Here is a 21,773-nt window from a genome sequence, read left to right on the forward strand (position 1 = left end):
TTCCTGGCTCCAATGGCACGATAGTAGGTAAGAAGCTACGAGTATGTTCGAATAATCGCTGGACCAGGGAATCAATCCCGGAAAAGGAAAAGGCAAAGGAAACAAATCAGATCGCCCAAATTATACGGAAATAATAGAGGGAAAAAAAAAAAAAAAAAAAAAGGGGGAAGAAAAGAAATAGAGAAGACCAACTGGCCGACGGAGGCAGAGTGTGAAGTGAAATATGAAAAGATCAGGTTTCGTGTATGTTGCAGAAACTTTAGGACCAAGGGTGGAAGCCACCGCCGCGTCTACTACTTCCTCCTCGTCTTGATCCGGCGACGTTCCCAGCCGGATCATGAGCATGGTTGCCATGTCTGCCTTCTTCGAAGCTCCGTCGTGAGGCACCAAAGTCGCTCATAGCGAATAGCAGAGGTTCGTCTTCTTCTAACTGGGCCGACTGCGGCGGCCCACCACGGCCAGCACTGGGCCGTCGTCCTACACCCCGACGATCTTCCACTGCCGAGGTAGCACTATTACTACCACTCCCGTTGCCATCTCGCTCACTCTCGCGTTCAGTAAGACCAGGAGGAATGGCAGCACCACGTGCAAGGCTGCTAGAGCCGGAGCTTAGGGAATGATGACCACCGGAAGACCCCCGGCCGCGAGAGTGGCTGAAGCGTGGCTGGTAGACGTGGTGGTGAGATGATGACGAAGAGGCAACCGTAGGGCCAGGCGTCACACCCTTATGAGAACCTTGTTCACGGGCTATTGAGCTAGACGGTACGACTGCATCTTCGTTTGATGGCAATGGATGTGGCTCTCGCTGCGCTCGGTGCGTGGTTGTTTCAGAGCTTTCATACTCATGCTGTCGATGAAGTGCACCAAGGCTCAGGTTGGATCTCTCCTCGGCACCAAGGCTTACGCTGCGATTGAAAGGGAAAATCTCGTCGTCATCTACAGCGACTGTACGTGGGCGGTGGGCAGCAGAACTAGATCGACGATAGACAGGGGGAAAGAGGCGAGGTGATGTCGGGATGTCTATAGCGTTCACTGCGGACGGTCCGTGCTCCATGGTTGTCCCATCACTGGTGTTCTCATCGAGAGGGGAGCCGTGTCCCTGGGAAAGGTCTGTGCCATTGCCCTCAGGATGAGTATAATCAACGATACTGTTAGAACTAAGGCGAGATGGTATCGCAGGAGTGTGTGGGGTGTGGGGAGATATCGGTTTTCCTGGCGACGAGGCAGTTGAGATGGACGTTCCCGCGATCATTGGTGGAACTCCAGAGAGCTGTTTGCTAGAGGAATTTGATGAGCGCTGTAAAAGCAGAGATGACGACATCGAGTCAGAAAGTGCAGCATTGGAATCCCGCATACGTTGGAAGCGTGTTAAAGCGGCTGAGGTGACCGTGGTCCTGCGCGCAGTAGTATCAAGGGCAGCTGAGCCTGACGTATTGAGAAGATCTTTCCGTAGGTCTAGCATTTTCAGGAATTCTGAAATATTCTCATCATCGGCGTGAATGGAATCGGCACTTGTTCCAGTAGGTTCAGCTAGCAAGCCGGAGCCAGGCTGAGCGGACGAAGTGGCACTTGCTTTCCCACTGGAAGTATCATCTTCCAATTTATTTATTCCTCCAGAAGAAGGCCTGCCCCGACGGTGACTGAAAGCACTGCTATACCGCGAGATGGAAGCCGGTCGTGGGGACGCGGAACTAGGAGACGCAGTGCTATTGTCCTGCACTGCCGGGAAAGACTTGCGAGCAGAAGCTGCCATAGACGGATGGGGACGAGGCCCGGTTACTGAGCGAGGAGACGAGAGTGGAGGGTCGACAAGGGATGGTGATGCCGATAATGGTGGAGCTTTGAATGGCTGAAAAGATATAGATGGGCGTCTGGCAATATTTGGGCTGCCTTCATTAGCAAGGATAGCAGCGCGTCCCACAGGACTAGCTTTCCCAATGGCCGAGGCCTTTCGAGAGGACGAGCCAGGCGAGGACGGAGAGGAAGTGCCTGACTCTCCTTTAGCCCGGAGAGCTGATATGGGACTCGCGCTAGTTGTAGGTCCGACCTGATGGAAGGTCGAGAGGCTACCGTACGCCCGGCCGGGGTCTGGATCTTCCACTGTTCTCCTCTCTTGTGGTAGTGACCCTATTTCAGGGGGAGGCACTCTACTATCCACCACTCGCGTAGGTAATGACGGACGGAAGATTTCATCATCGGCTCCCATGAATCGAGAACTTAACAGAGCTTCGGAGTCATCCACGCGGAAATCGCAGCTAGTTCGATATGTCACTTGGGCGGAGAATGGACCCGCCGGCGAATCGGTGACACCAAAGCTGTAGGTTTCGACCACTTTGCTACTACTCTCGTATAAAGGCATGGTCAAGTGATCTGGCTTCGAACTCGCCTGATTAGGAGAGCCGATAATGATCCTGTACTTGATCCGTAGAGCTGGGTTTGCTCGAAGCCTCCCATTGCGCTTTGCGAACTTCCAAGCGGGCAAGAACTTAGAATAGGTGAATAATGACCGGAAAAGGACAATGCTCTTCTTGTATACAGTAGGCAGAATAGATCCAAGATCAGCCGGTAACGCGTTCGACGTATCCCCCAACTCAACTCTCCACCGCTCCAAGATGACATCATCGGAGCTGGCCGAGGGTGGTCTGACCGGATGGGCCTGTTGAGATGCAGCAAGGGCTTCTAACACATCCCATCGTTTCCCATTCTCATCCAAAGCCACAAGGGTTTGATTATTCGTGAGCCCCTTTGTATCAAGATATGTTTCAATAATTAAAGGCGGCGGGCGATTCTCGGTGGCATCACAGGTTCTCCAAGTGCGCAGCTGTTCTCGCAGCACATCTGTATCTTCAATCTCAACGTTAAACTAAGCCGTAAAGGTATTAGGTCAGCCCAAGTATTGGAGACATCGCAGATGGAGGGCAGGTCTTAGTTATATCTGGGGCAAGGTATGTTCTCAAGCGATCGGGATAAGACGTACCCAGCGATTCACTCTGGGAGTGTCAGAGCCCTTGTTGAATGAAGGTGGGAGCTCAATGCGTGAATGCAATATAATCAAAGCAGCTTTCGTGTGATAATTCTGCAACATAACAGGAACAAGTCAGCGGAGGTCCATCACCAAGCCCTAAGGCCACAAGCCGGACATTGATCCCATACCGATATTATTTGGTTCAGCTTCGCTATCGCCTCCTTTGTAGGTTGAATAGTTTGCCCTGACGAGTCAGGTTCCGCTTCAATCCCCAAGCCTCTGCTGTTATGTACCCTGACATCGGCTGCAGGGGAATTAGGACGATAATCCAGCTCTCTCGAACGGGATGAGTTCGGCCTGGCGGAGGAAGTTGGCGCTGTTGGCGCCGGCGACCGAGGATGTTGATGCATGATCCTTCTGCGACACACAACGCAAGTGAGAACAGGATACTCAGAGTAGTCCTTCTTAAGCCAGGATCAAATTCTGAGCTATGACAGGGCGATTGTCTCGATCAAGAAGGTAATGGGGAGGCGACTGATGCGATGCGGACGGCCATACTAACGAACTACACAGCCAGAGGTTCAAGATTAGGAAAGGAGCTAGGGGAATAAATTCCGGACAGATTAGGCACGTTCCAAATCAAATTAGTGGAGGCTGATTTCATCGCACTATGTGCTCAGGCAACAGGATGCTGGCACACTTGAAGAGTATGCGGTCTAGACAACCTTGTGAGCTTCTCCGCACTGACGACAAGGCAGATCCGGGGGGGTTGCACGGCGTCCTCACGTCGTGGGAGAATAAGGTAATTTAAGGCTTCATAGTCACCAATACACTGGATTTAAAAAGTTCAGGAAGGAAGATGCAGAGGAGGAAAAGAGGGAAGAGGGAATTACAACAATGTTTCTGGGGGGTGTGGATAAGGAAGGAGAGATGAAACGGAGAGACAAGGTAAAAGGCGTGTAATGCGCTAAGAGATATGTGAGGCACAGCAACAAACGGCGGCGGCAGCACGGGAGCAAAGTGGTCTGTGACGCACACCCGGTGACTCGGGGTGGTTCATGAGCAATCCACCCCCCAGATCAAGTGCAAAAGTAAAGCCCACGGTCAGCCTGACAAGTGCCACGGCATTCTTTACTAAAGACAATCCACTAGTTATACAGTCGTCTAGTGACTAGTTGCCAGTAAGGGATATTTTTAATTCCCAGTTTCGAGAGAAACTGCTTTTAGAACAACCAACTTACGGGGATCGTACAGTAGAAGGACTGGTTAGGAATCGATCGTGGCCAATCACGATGCAAGTTGCTGGCGAGATAAACCAGGACGTTAGAAGGCGGTCAAGCGATAGTCGCGGTTGCAGCAACAAGTTGTTAGGCGGTATGTATGATTGCCCCCAACTGGACCGTATGAAAACAGTCAGGTGGATACCGATATTTTTTTTTTGAAGTCATCCTTCTACGTATCCTCTATCGACCTAACATGTCCTGACAACTGGCAGTAGGATCTAATTTATCAATGTGACTCAGTATACGTATAATTGCTACCTAACTAAACAGACGTACGTGTCTTGCTTTTTAGTGAAGCCTTGATCGATCATCTTATCTAGTGTAATAAAAAATACGAAGAGCAAGGTCGTAAGTGTTGGTGTCAATTCAACCTTGAATTACGATACATGACTCAATATTGAGGCGGCAGTCAATGGAAAGTATGATGAAAGCTCCAGAAATTGCCGCTTGCGCAGGTCGATCAATCAACTTAATCAACCACCCCCATGATAGTAATGGACCCTCATTGATAGTAAGGTTGCTTTCTGTGCAGTTTTCGTGATTTTCTCTCCTTTCGCCCCCTTTAAGTTGTTGTTTCATTTATCCTTTTTCGATTTGTTATTTTTCTTATCTTTTGACTTTTTTTGAATTTATTTGTTTATTTTCTTTTTCCGTCCTCAGCTCTTTGTTTCCGGTCACTTTGCTTTTTCTTTTTCCCCCTTCTTTTTCTTCTTTCTCTTTTTCTGTCTTCTTTCTTACCCTTTACAGTATTAAGGTATAAAACGTTCAACTAGGCGGATTTAATTCATGATCGACCGTTCCACACTCCATTGTGCCCGTGTGCTGTACGTACCAATAATGGAACGGTCGACGAAAACAGAGCATAGACCATCGCCCCCCAGCTGCTGGGGAATGGTCGCCTCACCTGCAACAGCTTCATGGGCGGTGGGGAAGGAAATTTACAGAGGAATCCCTCAGCCTATAGCCGACCCGAGCACAGACTCGATGTAGTGTTACCTAGTTGCTCATCCTGAATGCTTAGTGGTAGAAAGTAGTATGGCTTACAATGTGCGACAAGCTCCATGCACCGGAACTGCAAGGCCTGCAGCGAAGCAGACTACTATCTTAAGTGGCCTTGCAGGGGACCTCTGTCTTGATGCCGCCTCTTAACACTCCAGTCTAGGCTCTTCTATTTCCCTGCTCCACAGGTATCATTCCTGATCTTGTTGGGACAAAAGTTGGCCAGTCGATTCCTTCCGACAATACAGAAAGACTTGGACATTGCTGTTTGGCGCCAGCTGGAGATAGCATGCAGATGTATGTCTATAAACAGTGCTATTCATACATCATGGTGTGTCCACTGTTCAGTACCTAAGGGACTATCGTACCTTTGTCGGGTGCGTGCATGCTCTTTGGGGTTATCCCTCGTCGGATCTAGCATCCTCTTCGTCTCTTATGTTCTTTTTGTTTTTCTTTTGTCGTCTTGTCATCTACATTATTCCTAATACAGGAATACCTTTCTTATCTATTTATTTGTTTGTTTATCCAAAAAGAGATTCCCAGTCCAGTTCATCATTCAATAGTACGTACCCAGCATAAAAAACAAGCTCTTTGTAGTGACCGATCCTCGGGCATTATATGAACCATACGTATATCTCGATATTTCGTTGCATCTGGAACATATATATGCTATCGTGATTATAGGCCTGTCGCATCTGCTGAGCATCTTCCCCGGGCCAATCATGGATATAGACTAAAGGTCTGATCGAAACTTTTCACATAGTCTTTCGCCAAGGTATCGCTATGCACAACGAGGAGTATTTCATCTGCCCCGTCATACAGTCTAGACCAAATATGAATAGGGTTTTCGCTTATGTCTAATTTCTTCTTCTTTCCTTTTCCCTTCCCATCTCTTCGTCCCCGGAGCCAATATAGTTGCCACCCACATCTTATTTAGATGCAGGAAGTGTGCGGATTGAGGCGGCTCCGAGTCTTCTGAGTCTGAGATAAGTCGGTGTGGTGATCAGACAACCTCATCTGCAGAGATATGGTACCCACTTAGGCCCCTGGGACTGGGTTGAGTCTGAGGTAGTGATGATCTTTATCCCGAGTCCACATGTACACAAACACCGTATCGGGAGTAGTGTGACTGGGGCTCGTGGCTCATTTCCGAACAAGTAGCGCAATATTTATGTCCAAAAATACATAATATATGTTTGTTCGATGCCATTAACAGAGTGGTTCTCGCATCCACAATGTAGTGAACATATGAGTGGGATAGAATATAGAAGGTAGAGTTACTCAATATGTACGATCCGTTGGATGGCTCATCTACAGCTTAGACAGGTTTCTTCTTCCCTATAGATTGTTTGCCTCACTAATCCCTCGAGTCACACAGACACCACTGGTGATGGTGAACATAGATCCAGTGATCGATTGTTAACCGTCATAGTAGCGTGTGTATGAGTAGAAAGAATGCGCACTGGGCTGTTTATCCTGTAGTGGATACCCAGACGGCTTTAGGGCAGACCCATCATCGGGAGCTTGGGAAGACGCCAAAAGGTTGTATAGGTTCCAACATAGATTTAGGGTTACATTTGAAACCAGAAGCTTAATTCCATGGTTCGCATCATGAAGACCGTTTGGACCTGGAAAATGAAGGAACCTACTAGTACGCATGGATGTAGTGAGGGGTTTCATAGTAGTTGGAAGCACGGTCGTCCCTCAACCTCTCGTCGGGGCGCATGGAGGGGTGCGCACCGCCTGATTGGACGCTGTCCGATTATCTCTCCAATCCATGGGTCAGTAATCCTTTAATCCCGTGACAGCACTGTCAAGGACTCCAAGTAGAGCAAAATCCCCTCTAGGAATATACCGACGGGAATCGCTTCCATTACTGCTTGAATTCACTCTTCTGCATTGATATTGCTGTCGCGTCCCGTTGGCGAATCGAATCGATCGCGTTGAAAGTTCCTTTCCCCTCACGTCCGAGACTCGGAGTTAATTCATAGCTGTCATCGCCACCGCAATATCGTTCATTTCACGACACGTCCCTTAATCCTTCGTACCGTCTCCCCTGTCTTCGTTACGGCAATCGCGTTGGTGTATACGATTCTCCGACTACAACCCGAGACTACGACTGCGCGTTGACGACTGTCGACTCTTTCTTTTCCACCTGTCAGAATACTCTTGTTGCCCCGCGGAGCTTTTCCGGTGCGCCGTGAACCCTCTGTGGTGAACACGACGCTCTGGTCCTCGGCTGATAAGAGATTCTGACATACTACAACTTGGGGCACATGAGTAGCAAGCTTTGGGAGTTCTTTCTGCGCGATGACGTTGATAGCTTCCGGTGGGTTCTGGCATCTGCCAGCTACACCTCCGGTAGTCAGCGGGCTTCAGGACCTGGTGGATCAGCTAGTTTCAAGATCGGAAGCCTTGGGGGTACCATAGCCACCAGTGGTCTCTCTTTGAAAAGCAAGAAATTGAGCGGAACGTCGCCAGGTAGTCCGGTCCCGGATCGAAGCAATACACCTCGGAGTGGAGCGACATTATCTCGGGAGGGATTAAATGCTCGTGATCAGCTTGGCAGAACGCTACTCCACCTTGTGGCTTCATCGACGAAACCTACTGCGACCGACTTTGCTGTTGCTTTACTCGAGGCGCCTTTCATTGACATATATGCACAAGATTGGGAGAGTGGATGGACGGCGCTGCATCGAGCGTTGTATGCGGGCAATGCCGCTATTGCTCAGGCGTTACTAGCTCGCGACGTGCGCGATGCGACGGATTTTAGTAAATCAGGGAATATAACCAACACGAGTGGTACCTTGATAAAAATTAAAGATCGAGAAGGATACAGCCCCTTTGATGTATATGGAGCTACAATTGCGTCTCGTGACATCAAGAGTATTGTCTCGTCGACAGCGAATGATTCAAAGCTCGCCGATCTTGACAATGCGGACACGGCCTCCATTACGTCCTCGCAGCCCGACGACTTCGATGAAGATGGCTATTTTACGAAGCGAGCGTTAAAACCGAGAACAAATGTACTAGGCGACGAAGTATATACGTTCGGGAGCAATAAGAACCTGAATCTTGGTGTAGGGGACCAGGACGACCGCCAATATCCCGAGAGAATAACCTTCCGACGTCCAGATCACCTCTTGCAACGGTTCTTTTCCGATTTTCAGGAACAGCAGTTGGACGAGAGCAGTCCAGATCTCCAACAGGTGCGCGGAGTTGCAGATTTGCCGGCGTTGATCAAGAACAAACCTATTAAAATCCAGAACATTGCCATGTCCAAACTGCACACAGCCATTCTCACCAACGATCCAGAGTCAAACCTGTTCTTGTGCGGCTTCGGCCCCGGAGGGCGCTTAGGTACTGGCGATGAGTCAACAAGGTTCAGCTTTGTCTGCATCGAGACCGGAGGGTTGGCCAACAAGAAGGTTATTTCTGTCGCCCTTGGCCAGGATCACACTCTCGCAATAACAGAGAATGGCGAGATATTCAGCTGGGGAAGCAACAAGTTTGGTCAATTGGGTTATGGTCTTCCAAGGACCAACAACCGAGATGATGTGCCTATGCAAAAGACCCCACGACAGATATTCAACCCGTTCAAGAAGGAAACCATTCTTGGAGCTGCAGCATCTGCGATACACTCAGTCGTTTTCAGCAACTTTGGCCTCTATACTTTTGGCAAGAATGAAGGTCAGCTTGGACTTGTCGACTCGGATGCCCGGTCTCTTGAAACCCAAACGACTCCTCGACGTGTCGGAGCGTCTCTTTTTAGTGCACCAATCCAGAGCGTGTCCGCGATTGACCAAGCCACAGCCATTCTTCTCCAGAACCATGAGGTTTGGGTATTTTCGCAGTACGGCTATTCGAGACTGTCTTTTCCATTGGATATCAGCTCGAGTTTCATTAGAAACAGCTTCATGTCTACCCGGTACGACACTTCTGTCAATCGTATCATAAAAGTAACGTCCGGTGGAGATACCATATGTGCGTTGTCCAGTTCTGGTGAAGTCTTTACAGTACAAGTCAACAGAACAGAGAACCCACCGAGTTCGACTTCTACCACAAATCCAACTAAAATACGGAATTCTTTATCAACACCGGCTCGAGTGTGGTCTGTGAAGAAGGCACACATGGCTGTCAGAGACGTCGATGTTGGACAAGATGGCTCTATCATCATTTGCACGGCTTCTGGATCGGCCTGGAGGAAAGAAAAGCGCGGGAAAGCGAAGGATAGTTCATCGAAGGACCACAAGTTTGCCCGCGTACCTGGGATTTCTCGAGTTGTGAGCGTATGTAGCAACGCCTTTGGAGCTTTCGCAGCTGTACAACAGAACTGTGATGTGACCAGGGAGCAAATTAACATCGACCAAAGCACTCTGTGGAAGGATATGTTACCACTCTCACCTTTCAGCTCTGTAGTAGGCTCTGTTGCCACGGATCAAGAGGGCGTGTTGGACTCAGAGCCCGTCGTCAATATTAAAAAGGCCATCATGTCAGAGTCCGATGTCGAGTCTTATTTCGGACCGCTGCAGACCGGACATTTCCCCGGAACAGTATGGGTCATGACCACAACCTCTGACATACGGATACCGGTGCACGAGTTCATCCTGACAGGGCGTAGCCCTGTTCTGAGAAAGGCGTTCCATGACCTGCGGCACGCACAATCCTTCACCATCCCCGACGTGATTACGATCAACTACGACGGTGAAGGATATGCACAGCTTCGGCTCCAAGGTGTCGACTTCTTGACTGTTTTGAACCTTGCTTTCTACTCTTACACGGACAATGTTTTCGAAGTGTGGCAGCTAGTCAAGCATACGCCAGAAAGTGCATCTAGATATCGTCAGGTCCGTTCTGAAGTGATGCGTATTGCCACGTTCCTGGGCCTTCCTTGTCTGGAGAGATCTGCTAGGCTAATGATTGAGCCTACAAAGGCTCTGAAGTCAGATATGGAACGTGCGATCAATGATATGACGTTCTTTGATAGCGGCGATGTAGTCATTGAGTTGAGAAACGACACTATGAGGGCCCACAGCCAAGTTATTTGCCAAAGATGTCCGTTTTTCGACGCCTTGTTCCGTGGCCGATCAGGTGGCAGATGGCTTTCCTCCCGCCGTATAGATCCAACTGACGATATACACGTGGATCTAAAGCACATTGATCGGCATGTCTTTGAGTTCGTGCTTCGGTATATGTATGCAGACACGGAGGAGCAACTTTTCGACCAAGTTCGAACGAATGACCTGGAAGAATTCATCGACCTAGTGCTTGATGTTGCATTTGTGGCAAATGAGCTGATGATTGACCGGTTGGGTCAAATCTGTCAGAAGATGCTTGGCAGGTTCGGTATGTTGATTTACAGTCCCTTCTAATATGTGTACTGTTCGAGTTGCTAATAAAAGCTAGTAAATACACGTAATGTGTGTCATCTCCTCAACGCCATTGCACCTTGTTGTGTGAGGGAGTTCAAAGATGCTGCGCTGGAGTACATTTGCTTGAATTTGGAAGATCTACTCTCAAACAGGTAGGTGTCGGCACACAACGGAAGTATTCCTGGCTACTCACACTTTGATAGATTTTTGGGGGATCTCGATGAATTCTTGTTGGGTGCGCTTGATTCTGTTTGCCACGAGAATCAGCTTTCGAGCTTTCCTGTGTCACGAGGCCGCAACTCCGAAGAATATGTCTTTGAAAAGTACCCCGAGCTTGTATCATTGGTAGAAAGAGACCGGCGGAGGAGGATCGATTCCATGAGGCTTCGGTCACATATCAATCAAATTGAAGCAAATGAGGGAAAGATTCGAGCGACACTCACGCCTTCGGCGCCTTCGGGACAGAAAGCGCAACAGACCTTTACTAAGGGGGCTTCAGCTGCTACGTCGCGTAGCCCATCATTGAGGCCCAAGCATTCAATCGGTGACCTGATGTTCCAGATGGATGACGAGAATCTGCTCATACCGGGAGAATCTAACAAAGGAAAGGCGGCAGTCCGTGAGGTCAAATCAAATGATGCCAATGACAGTCGCTCATACCCCGACTCACCAGCTCTGGGATCTAGTCTAACAGAGGGAGGATCATTGGAAGGCCGAAGTTATTTGGATGACCAAATGGCCTCCCCACAAGATCCTATACTTGCAGAGTCTCCAAGTGAACTACGAGCCAATGCGCTGAACGGGAAGAAGAACGGTTCTCTTACTCCACCAGACGCCTCTCAAAAACCCTGGAGTGCATCGGTGGTTTCAGGCTCCAAGAAAAATCTGAAAGACATCATGGACGAAGCCTCAGAAAATCGCGTGTCGAATCTTAGCCTGGGCATGTCTTCTCCCCCTCGAGAAAGCGGCAACAGCAACAACAGCAACAACAGCAACAACTTCACTCCAAAGCTATCCCAAAAGGAGCGCAAGAAGATCCAGCAACAACAAATGCAAGAGATGCTTGCCGCTCAGAAGAAAGCCAAAGAACCACCCCAAAATCCATGGAAGATGGCTACACCCTCCAAACCGATACCACTAGGAGCCACCAACGGGCAAGACAACCAATCCCTTGATTCCGTCAAATCAACCCCGAAGGCGCCCTCTATGACCCTCCGTCAAACCGTCGCCGGGACACCACCATCAAAACCAGGAACACCACCCGTACAAATCCAGAATCGCAAAGCCTCTACCACGAACACACAGACTCCCTCCAAACCTTCCATCTCAGGTCCATCAATAGCGCCATCCCCCAACCCTCCAGCAACCCCACAATCCCAACCTCGACCCGCGATCCAATCAGTGCGCCACATCCCTCGTCCAGAACCATACCAAACTAGCTTCACCTCCCCCTCCCCCAACTCCCTCTCCCTGGCCGCAATCCTCATGCAACAGCAAACAGAGAAAGATGAAATCCGCGAAGCAGCAACAGCCAAACACAACCTCCAAGACATTCAAGCAGAACAAGAATTCCAAGAATGGTGGGACAAAGAAAGCAGACGCATCCAAGGCCTGCCGCCCGTGGACCAAAAAGAAAACGAAAGAGACGGTCGATCTGGTCGCGGCGGCCGTGGCAAGGGAGGCCAGGGTCAAGGCCAACAACGCAAGAGACGTGGCGGTGGAGGTAAAGGCAGTGGGAATACTTCTACACCAGCTCCTTCTCAAAAATTACCTCGGAACCATGGGCCTGACCAATCTGGACAGAAGAACTCGGCTTCGACGCCCCGTCAGCAGCGGACTGGACATGTTGATGCTGCTGCTGGTGGGAACAATGCTCGTCGTGGTGGCAGAGGTGGTGGTCGTGGGCGAGGTAAAGATCGGGATAGGAATACTTGATGTTTTTCTATTCTCCTTCTTCTATTCTTTTGTTTCTTCTGTTTCAATGTTGTCATATGTACAACTCGTCTTGTTTACCTCATGATTTTCTTCTTTTTTTTCCCTTCAAGATTCTTTGTTACTATAGACGGCGTGCTGTGCACTTATTGTAATTTGTATGTTGTGTATTCATATCGTATGACATATACAGACATGGGATCGGGAATACAATTATTCTATTCTAGATAGAAAGATATTGAATCTGGAAGTAACCTTGAGGATCATGAATTTGCCTGCTTAGATAAACAATTCGCGGGCACGCTCGAACGTAGATAGTAGATACATTACAATATTAACCGAAGATATCTATGCCCGGGGAATAATAAGTAACAGAGGAAGGAAGAAGAACAACAGAGGCAATCAGAACGCAAGACGTCCATTAAGATAACGTGCATGCACAAGATTGGTTCCCGAAATGAGATGGTACGCTATACATAATGCACCGTGAACGCCATATATGCCTGAGCCATGAGGATGAAAGAAGTGGGAAATAGTGAACAAGCAATGTTGAAAAACTTGAGTCAATAGCGAAGACATTAGGACATAAGTAGAGCTGTAATTGTAGTGGTTGCCCATCAGCCGGCGGTGGCCACCTCGCGGCTTTCCCACATACGACGAATCATCATCTCAGCTTCGCTGGTCATAAAAGATGGCTCTTCGGGGTACTCTTCCCCGGCGGGTGTCGGATGAGCAGCTTCATCGGACGTAGAGAGAACGCGGTGAGAAGGATGTTGGGATTTAGGTCGTTGTGAGGAATCTGCAGGTTCATTTGCGAGATCGGCGGATTCCTGAAGATATGTTTGGGAGGCGGAAGGTTTTAGGTCCGAGCGCTTCCGGCTGATTAGTTGTTTCGGCTCCGGACTTGCACTGCTCTGATTGGGAGACTGCTGCTTGCCATTTTGGAGCAATGTCAAGGCAGGCGCCGACTTAATTGGTTTACCAAGGGACGAATGTCGTTGGTGGTGGCCGGAACCTAATTTCGTATCATTGACAAGGTACGCCAAACGATGGAAACTATCCCCGGTCGGTGACTGGAACCGTCGGACCACTGTAAGCTCCAAAGCGGTTTTCTCATATGCCTTGCGCACGTGCTTTGCTTCATTGTCATACGCAGGGCCGGCCCGCGACGCCCCATTGACAAGCCCTCTTCCTGCATCAAATCCGGCTCCTGGTCGGGCGTGCGCTCCGGGTATGAAAGTCGGGTCCATCGACGGGGATGCGGTCGCTGCGACGCCATGGCCATCGGGAGGGGAGGTGTTCAAAGCGGCAGTGCGCTGCAACCACAGCTTCTGCTGGGTGCGGGAGTGCGGCTCTGCGCCAGGCGGCCGGGTGGGAGGGGATGCTCGTGCTCTCTTGGAGCTTGCTCCCCGACCAGGAGAGGGGGGTGTTTGGGGGTGGTAATGGGGTAAGAAAGAGGACGGAGTGTTGGGGTCCGAATCGGTGCGAGAAGTTGCATGGAAACCAGTCTTGATGAACCTCGACACACCTCCTTCGATCGACGATGACGTAGCTTGCGTTAGATTACCTGGGGTATTAGCCAGGGCATTTTGGGATGAGGAGAGTGGTGGTCGGCGTAGCCCATCATGGCCGGAAGCTATATTGGTCAGAGAAGCATTGCGCGACAGTGAATCGACAGTGGCTGGTTTCGCTGTGGCCGATATGGAGGACATGGCGGGCGGTGCTTTAGCGGCGTGTGCGGGACTCAGCAGGCGAGATGCAATATCACCGTGGTCAGTAGCGCGGCTACCTTCTTCCCGCTCCTCAGTCTTTGGCGGTTGTTGTTGTTGTGTTGTATCACTATCTTCGTCGGGTTCGTCTTCACTGTCGTCATCCGGCGATGGGTTGTTGTGACCAAAATTATTCAGGCTCGACTCGGGAAGGCTGGTCGACCGAGGGAACTGTGGATAAGAGCGCTTAACGAATGTCAACGGATCCACCAACACCGTCGTATTCTCCACACTGTCCTTAGATTGAGCGACGGAGCTGCGCCTAGTGCTCTCCGGTGATTGAGTAGTGTCCTCCCAGTCTCCGTCGTCGTTGTCGTCGGAATCGGCCAATTCGAAGCCCACAGTTTTCTTCTTGCCCGAACTGGTATGCGGGCGATCGGTGACTAGGGCCTTTTTCCCTACTTTTCCGATGACACTGCTGCTGTTTCGGCGAAGAGCAGGGCTCGAGTTGTTCTTTTTCATCGAAGTGGTGGTCTGGTGACTATCGTCCAAGGCTCCATCCCAACGGACGTGGTGCGTCCCACGCGGACTTGTGGCGGGCGTAACAGCAGCGGGAGTCGCAGGAGCGGACTTCTTGCGCTGATGATGGCGGACGGGTTTTTCCGAGTCGATTTGAGTGTGAGAAAGATGCCTTTGTAGCTGTTTATTCAGATTTTTGCCAAAAGACGGATTACGATGGTGGTTGCGATGACCGCCGCCGACGATGTGAGCACGATGTTGCCGGTGAGAGAGTTTGGACTGTTGGTGGGCGGTGTTGGAGTTGGCCAGTTCGCTTTGGGTGGATGTCGATCGCGTGACGACGGCGTGTGAGGAGACTGCGCGACGACCCAGACCGGGGCGCTTGACGGGGGACGAAGTGTTAGAGGTCGGCATGGCGGTAAGGGTAAGGGTGTGTGTGTGCACACCACACGAATGGGGCGACGAGCAGCTGCTGCCGAGGGTAGATCGTTGCAATCACGTTGGCCTTGCGGAGAAACTCGCCGGGTGGACAAGTAAGGAAAAAGAAAATAGAGTAAGAGTAATCAAAGAGCGCTTGCTTGCGTCGAGTGCCTAGGTATCAGTATCCCCCGACAGCGCGGGGAGCGCGCCAGGCAATTGGTGGAGGTGAGAAGTTCGTTACACCCGAGGGTTTGGATCAAACTGTGCAGTAGTAAAAAATATCAAGGAAGGGGATGGACGAAATTAAGCTGATGAGGGGAGAGACGCGTGACAGTGAGGGGTTAAAATTGAAAGTCTCAAATCTCTTTCTCACTCAGAAAAAGTCTAGATGAATGAAGAGAAGGAAAGAAAGAGAAATCTGGTTCCAGAAAGGAGAAAGACTCAAGAAAAGGAGAGGCTCGTTTTGAAGGGAAAAGAAAGAGAGGAGGAATGAATGGATTTGGGTAATACCATTACGCGTTACGGATCCGGGAGTCTAGACCGCATTGGGGTGGATCGAAGATTTTCCCTTTGAATTCAGTCACCATTCCTGGTCTTACTCTCATCACCTTCATTGGATCCTTTTTCTTCCTCAGGATCTCCTTCAACCTCATGGGGGACCGATTGGACCAGTCTGCTGCTATGAGAACAGCATGATATCTTCTATGCATGGTTCCATGAATTTCCCTCCATCACTTGCCGATCCTCGTACGTACTCATACGTCATCATACAGATCAAATGCAGCACGCAATATCGAATCCATGAAGAAAGCACGAGGAATTCTGGGCAGGTACCTTTATAGTACTTGTAGTACTCCGTACTACAAGTAACTAATAGGTACTCTTTAGTGACCAGTCATTACAATGTTTTTCTAGACGAGAGTCGGTACCAGCTTCGTACCTCATGATTCATTGACTAAAGTTCGGCGTGCGAAGTATACCGGACTAATCAGCACTAAGAGATGACATTACCATGGTACCAACAAGCTATATAGATGACCATTATACAATGGTTGGGGATTAGCTCGAAGCGAAACACCTCCGATCAACCAATTACTCTCCCAAATTGAGACCATTACAATTCAACCTGGAATTCCTCTTCGATTAACATTCCACTATGTATTGTCAGCCCCAATGTATGTACATACAATACACACACCCTCATCATCTCCCCATCCACCCGCCATCGACCGTCAAAATCTCACCAAAGACATATCCACTCGCTCGACTTGCCAAGAATATCGTCACTCCCTTGAAATCCTCCGCGGTTGCCCATCGTCCCGCGGGGATTCTCGCAAGGATGCTTGCCGACCGCTCCGGGTCTTGCAACAACGCCGTGTTCATGTCCGTAGCTACATAACCGGGGGCGATCGCGTTCACGTTGATTCCTTTGGCGGCCCATTCATTCGATAACGCCTTAGTCAATTGTGCCACGCCACCTTTTGCAGCTGCATAAGCCGGCACGGTCAATCCACCTTGGAATGAAACGAGAGAGGCGACGTTGATGATATTCCCGCGGTGACCGGAGGAATCCGGGGTCCGGGTGAGCATATAGGCGCCGATATCCCGGCAGAGCGTGAAAACGGTAGAAAGATTGACTTGGAGGACCTGCCGCCGTTAAAGTTGGTATGCATATTACTCTTCAGTGACAGGAGAGTATAATACCTCGTCCCAGTCATTATCTGGAAACATATGACTCGGGTGTCGCCGTTGTATCCCCGCGCAGTTGAGAAGGATGTCGATATCATGCCCATCATTCAAGACATTCGACACTAATGTAGAGACAGACTCCCGAGAAGATAGGTCGGCTGTGTAAATCGTTGCCTTGCGCCCTAGGTCTTCGATCTTCTGCCTCGTGTCTTGATTGCTAGTGTTTCTCTGCATACCGGAAGAGTCAGATCTCTGGACCTGTTGTTGCTTTGTTGGTAGCACGTATCTGCTTACCTGGACCAGAATGATATCCGCACCAGCTTCAGCCATAGCGATAGCCATCTGCTGTCCAATTCCTCGAGTTCCACCCGTAACAAGGGCGGTTCTGTCCGTGAGCGAAAAGAGATCCATTATGGTGAATGATGCAGGGCGCCAGTTGCCGACCACGAACGCCCCAGCGAAGTTGAGCGTGACAGGCCGATTACTTATAGCTTTTTATCGTTCTCACACCAGGGTTCCCCTCGAATATTTACCAGTTTTAGTTATGGGAACCCCCACGCCCCCGCATCGTCCCCGTGGAACTTGTCTAGTATGGTGGTAAACAATCAGCCTTATAGACATTCCGCGTGAAAGACATTAGGTTATCAACACAATACTACTAAGCTATATACAACCAGATCACCACTCTCGAATGCCACCGTCTGGTCCGTAAAACTCCTTTGGAAGCCATGGTTCCGTCTCAGCACTGATTCTCCTGACCATGGCCTCATCGATCTCAATCCCTAACCCAACACCGGATGGTGCTTTTACATATCCCTCATTGATATCAAAGACCGACTTATCCACTAGATAGCTATTCAAATCAATATCCCCCGCTTCCACATTATAATGCATCCCCAACGACATTTCCTGGATAACAAAATTGGGCGTAGACAGAGCAACCTGAATAGACGCCGCCAGTGCAATGGGCCCCAACGGACAATGTGGTGCAATCGCCACATCGTAAGTCTCAGCCATGGTAGCAATCCGCTTCGTCTCTGATATACCGCCGGCATGAGCAATATCCGGCTGCAAGACATCCACAGAAGCGTCTTCCAAAAACCTCTTCGCATCCCACCGCGTATACAACCGTTCTCCAAATGCAATAGGGATCGTTGTCAGATCGGAGAGTTGCTTGAGCGCTTCGGGGTGTTCGCAGAGCAGTGGTTCCTCAATGAACAATGGTCGATATGGTTCCAATGCTTTCGCCAGCTGTTTGGCCATAGGCTTGTGTAGTCGGCCGTGGAAATCTAGTCCTGCGTCGAGGCCCAATGCCTTGACCTGCTTTAGTCGCTCAACACAAGAGTCCACTGCTGAGGGTGAATCTAGCCAGTTGACATCTTCCGTTGCGTTCATCTTGACGCACTTGAGTCCTTGGGCGATGCGCGCTTTCCTATCACAAGCTTAATATATATCGGTATCTGCACGGATGGAAGCATACTACATACGCTGCGACTTCCACATCACTGGGCCGGTCCCCTCCAATCCACGCATAGACCTGTACCTTCTGCCTCACTTTCCCTCCCAGCAATTGATAAACTGGTACACCAAGCACACGGCCCTTCAAATCCCAGAGCGCAATATCTATGCCGGAAAGTGCAGACATAAACACAGGTCCACCGCGGTAGAAACCCAAACGCCAAGCTGTTTGCCAGATATGTTCAATATCACTGTCATTGATTAGTACTTTCTACCGAGGAGGAACCCAAAATATTGAACGTAAAATGGGACATACTCAGCTTCATAGCCTACTAGCCTCGCAATGAGCTCATCCAAAGCTCCCTCCACTGCTTGTGTATGACCTTCTAAAGTACCCTCGCCCCAGCCGAATCGGCCCTCTTCGTCGGTGACCTTGACGAAAAGCCATCGAGGCTTAACGCGAAAGTACTCAATTGACTTGATTTTGGCCATTTCTGGTTTCCTGGTGAGACAGATTGATGGTTACGACTACTATATCTTTATTCATGTAGAGCTTTATATACAATCGGATAGACAGTGTACATATTGCATGCTTCCCCGCGTGGGGGTCGTTACAAAGTCCGGGGGGTGAGGAGCTATGATCATGCCCTGACATCCCACGTCGTAGATATGGAGCTCTATTCGTGGAGAAAATACGGGGAAGCTCAAGGTTCCCCTCAATACACACCATTGACAAATGACGAACCCAGATTGGCCGATTCAATAACAGCTTTGTTACAAGTCTACTCGGAAATCCCCCTCAAAGCCATCGGAAACAAGTCCGACACATCTCCATTCTCACTCAGCCCTAAGAAAGTCACTAGGACAGTAAAACAGATAAAACCAAAACAACCAAAAAAGCCCCTAATCTAGTAAACATATCGAAAATTCAAATTCTCCTTATCCGTCAAATCACTAAACGCCGTCCGATCCATCTCCCACTGCCTCGCTTCCTCGCCCTCCCCACTAGGCCCAATCCCCTGCAACCGATCTCGTCTCCGATTCTCCCAGGCCAGCGCCGTCCGCAACACAATCACCAGTAAGATCTCCACAAAATGAGACACAATCATCGACCATATGCCTAGCGGATACCGCGGCGCCTGCGCCTCTTTATAAAAGAACGGGCCGGCAATGTTCCCAGCACAAACACCAATGAAGATCATCGCGTTCGTGACGACTTTCTTCGTGTGGCCGGCGATGTTGGCCGTGAGGATGGAGAGGATGAGCACGAAAGATGCGTTATAGGACCCGGTGAGATAGTAACAGATGAGCCGACCGACTTTGTTTGATTCGGGGAGGTAGCAGAGCCCGAAGGAGCCGGCGAGGTTGGGGAGGAGGAATAGCATCGTCACGTAGCAGCGGTTGTTCTGAGGGAGGCGGTCATTCAGCCAGATGCTGAAGAGGATCATGAGGGCTATGAAGGCTCCGTAGGGGATTTGCATGAGGGTTGTTACCACTGCCATTTTTCCAAGGAATCAGTATCAGTATCAGTATTTAACTAGGTAAAGGGTAGTGGATGAAAGAGATTGCCGAACGTACAAGTAGAAAACCCAAATCCCTTCAAAATCAACGTCCCGAAATTCGAGATACCCCCGTTGGGGATATTTCCTGATAATCCGAGGAGGAGAAACACCCAGACCTTCCAGTCCAGGAAAGCTTCATAGATCTGCGCAGGCTTGAGAGTCTTATTCTCGACACCTGTCTGGTTCTCTCGCAGTCGTTCTACAGCGAGGCGTTTCTCACGGGGCGATAGGTACCGCGTTGTCACCGGCGAGTCGGGCAGGAATATTACTATCAGGATACCCCAGAGAGAGCATAGGGCTCCGATGATCAGGAACTCGTATTTCCAGGAGGAGAGGGCGCCTTTGATGTGTCCAATGCCGTAGCCGAGGAGACCGCCGAGGGCAATACCGAAGCCGTTGGCGGTATACCAGAGTCCGATTCGGATGGGTTGTTGACGGCGGGTGTACCACATGCTTGTGATGAGCATGAAAGCAGGATCGCTGGGCTGTTAGCTGTTTGTTCCTAGGGTGGACTTGGGGTTGGAATGGTAGGTACCTGCATGCTTCTGCTGCACCGGAGATTACGCGGAGCACGGCGAGTTGGACGAAGTTCTTTGCGGCCGCTATAGATGGATATTAGTAGGAAGTACGTATCATTGTATTAAGAGCTGTACTATACCTTGAAGCATGAGGAAGAAGCCCCAGAGGAAGATGTTGACACCTAGATACTTGCCCACGGGGAACTTCTGCATCAGGAAGTTGGTTGGAAGGGCCCAGACCTATGGTGGTATGCGGTTAGCCTGTGTATCTTGGATATTATCAGGATATACCGATGCGAAGGGGTTTCTTGTAGCTCAGCTCGTCATGGGCTTTTAACGCAGGATAGCCAGGATAATAGCATATCTTACCAGGAACCCAAAGTAGAACACACTCGATAACCACGAGTATTGCTCTCCTGACAAACCCAGATCTTCATTAATGCCAAAAATGGCCGCGTATGAAAGAGTAGTTTTATCAATCTAACACTGTTAGATACTTGCACAACCGGATGACGGAACGGCTCACATAGTAAAACGCATAGCAAACAGCCAGAAAGGGCAGAATCATAAAATCAATCTTGCGAACAAGCCGCTTTAGCTCCTCTGGGTCGATATCTTCGTGCAATTCATCGAAGTTCTCAAAGAGAGCCAAGGCAGTGTCACCATTCTGAATCTTACCAGGCTGTCCAGGGATTGCCCCGACGTGCATCGCAGAGGGTTTGTTCCCATGGCCAGCTGGTTGAGTAGGAGCTGGGGTTGGCTGTTCTGCACTCATGCTATGCTTTATGGTGGCCGATTCCGTTGCCTCCACGGAGGTCAAGTGTGTATGAGGGACATTGGGCTTTATCCTTCTCCACCCGCTGCCAACAAGCTCTATAGTGCTAGTAGGCGCTGATCTGTCGGTCGTGACGTTTAGTCCCCATCGTTGAGCCAAGTACGTGGGGGTGCCTCAGACGGTGGAATCTGGGGAAGTGGGCTGTTCTCCGCATTGTGGCCGTGGGGAAGCCTTTAAGCTAACATATTGGGCTGTCCTTTCCTAGACCCTGGCCTGCTATATTCCGTGGGGAGTGCGTGGGGGCTTGACTTTGGCGAGCTGGCAGCTTAATCATGCTTCTCTGATCTGTTGGGCTGCAACGTAGCTAAGCTGACTCGGTGTGCATTTGGTGGTCTTGTGGAGAGCTGATGTCCAAGTCCTACCTTAGCATGGGTAGAATCATGGTCGAACTAATAGACATATCGAACGTGCCTGGGTGTAGTTGTATGATGAGATTATTGCACCGAACATCTCCCAGGAAATGTAATCAAGCGCCTCACTACTATATATTTCTTGATAATTTCGGTCTTCTA

At 49.9% G+C, this 21,773-nt stretch overlaps 6 protein-coding genes across 6 annotated transcripts; 1 reads left to right on the plus strand and 5 right to left on the minus strand.

The window, feature by feature from the left end:
• Window positions 1-141: 141 nt before the first annotated feature.
• Window positions 142-3,994, minus strand: BDV38DRAFT_85444 (putative autophagy protein Atg13). The gene is made up of 3 exons (XM_032064045.1): window positions 3,154-3,994; window positions 2,978-3,076; window positions 142-2,863 (listed from the first exon to the last, which is right to left on the minus strand). Exons 1-3 carry the CDS (start codon window positions 3,373-3,375, stop codon window positions 260-262), a joined length of 2,925 nt encoding a protein of 974 aa, XP_031913674.1. The 5' UTR covers window positions 3,376-3,994; the 3' UTR covers window positions 142-259.
• Window positions 3,995-7,284: 3,290 nt separating this feature from the next.
• Window positions 7,285-12,894, plus strand: BDV38DRAFT_85476 (BTB domain and ankyrin repeat protein). Its single transcript, XM_032064046.1, has 3 exons — window positions 7,285-10,593; window positions 10,654-10,771; window positions 10,823-12,894. Exons 1-3 carry the CDS (start codon window positions 7,524-7,526, stop codon window positions 12,552-12,554), a joined length of 4,920 nt encoding a protein of 1,639 aa, XP_031913675.1. The 5' UTR covers window positions 7,285-7,523; the 3' UTR covers window positions 12,555-12,894.
• BDV38DRAFT_85510 (uncharacterized protein) lies at window positions 12,862-15,797 on the minus strand. Its single transcript, XM_032064048.1, has one exon. The coding sequence runs from the start codon at window positions 15,191-15,193 to the stop codon at window positions 13,169-13,171; it is 2,025 nt and encodes a 674-aa protein (XP_031913676.1). The 5' UTR covers window positions 15,194-15,797; the 3' UTR covers window positions 12,862-13,168.
• Window positions 15,783-17,527, minus strand: BDV38DRAFT_292798 (uncharacterized protein). The gene is made up of 3 exons (XM_032062092.1): window positions 17,183-17,527; window positions 16,904-17,116; window positions 15,783-16,846 (listed from the first exon to the last, which is right to left on the minus strand). The coding sequence occupies exons 1-3, from the start codon at window positions 17,297-17,299 to the stop codon at window positions 16,403-16,405; spliced, it is 774 nt and encodes a 257-aa protein (XP_031913677.1). The 5' UTR covers window positions 17,300-17,527; the 3' UTR covers window positions 15,783-16,402.
• Window positions 17,433-18,838, minus strand: BDV38DRAFT_292802 (D-galactonate dehydratase; the record flags this gene model as incomplete). The annotated part of the gene is made up of 3 exons (XM_032062093.1): window positions 17,433-18,320; window positions 18,376-18,597; window positions 18,663-18,838. The coding sequence occupies 3 exons, from the start codon at window positions 18,836-18,838 to the stop codon at window positions 17,567-17,569; spliced, it is 1,152 nt and encodes a 383-aa protein (XP_031913678.1). The 3' UTR covers window positions 17,433-17,566.
• Window positions 18,839-19,254: 416 nt separating this feature from the next.
• Window positions 19,255-21,732, minus strand: BDV38DRAFT_292804 (major facilitator superfamily domain-containing protein; the record flags this gene model as incomplete). The annotated part of the gene is made up of 6 exons (XM_032062094.1): window positions 20,953-21,732; window positions 20,796-20,906; window positions 20,567-20,666; window positions 20,444-20,510; window positions 19,925-20,388; window positions 19,255-19,841 (listed from the first exon to the last, which is right to left on the minus strand). Exons 1-6 carry the CDS (start codon window positions 21,199-21,201, stop codon window positions 19,255-19,257), a joined length of 1,578 nt encoding a protein of 525 aa, XP_031913679.1. The 5' UTR covers window positions 21,202-21,732.
• Window positions 21,733-21,773: the final 41 nt, after the last annotated feature.

Source organism: Aspergillus pseudotamarii (assembly GCF_009193445.1).
Source record: "Aspergillus pseudotamarii strain CBS 117625 unplaced genomic scaffold BDV38scaffold_26, whole genome shotgun sequence".
NCBI classification, from domain to species: domain Eukaryota; kingdom Fungi; phylum Ascomycota; class Eurotiomycetes; order Eurotiales; family Aspergillaceae; genus Aspergillus; species Aspergillus pseudotamarii.

Coding starts and splice junctions, on each gene's coding strand:
- BDV38DRAFT_85444 (XM_032064045.1), bottom strand. CDS start 3,375: ATGCATCAACATCCTCGGTCGCCGGCGCCAACAGCGCCAACTTCCTCC. Junction 3,077..3,153: donor AGCTGAACCAAATAATATCG/GTATGGGATCAA, acceptor GTTATGTTGCAG/AATTATCACACGAAAGCTGC. Junction 2,864..2,977: donor CTCCCAGAGTGAATCGCTGG/GTACGTCTTATC, acceptor TTTACGGCTTAG/TTTAACGTTGAGATTGAAGA.
- BDV38DRAFT_85476 (XM_032064046.1), top strand. CDS start 7,524: ATGAGTAGCAAGCTTTGGGAGTTCTTTCTGCGCGATGACGTTGATAGC. Junction 10,594..10,653: donor GAAGATGCTTGGCAGGTTCG/GTATGTTGATTT, acceptor AATAAAAGCTAG/TAAATACACGTAATGTGTGT. Junction 10,772..10,822: donor GAAGATCTACTCTCAAACAG/GTAGGTGTCGGC, acceptor ACACTTTGATAG/ATTTTTGGGGGATCTCGATG.
- BDV38DRAFT_85510 (XM_032064048.1), bottom strand. CDS start 15,193: ATGCCGACCTCTAACACTTCGTCCCCCGTCAAGCGCCCCGGTCTGGGT.
- BDV38DRAFT_292798 (XM_032062092.1), bottom strand. CDS start 17,299: ATGGATCTCTTTTCGCTCACGGACAGAACCGCCCTTGTTACGGGTGGA. Junction 17,117..17,182: donor CGGATATCATTCTGGTCCAG/GTAAGCAGATAC, acceptor TCCGGTATGCAG/AGAAACACTAGCAATCAAGA. Junction 16,847..16,903: donor CAGATAATGACTGGGACGAG/GTATTATACTCT, acceptor TAACGGCGGCAG/GTCCTCCAAGTCAATCTTTC.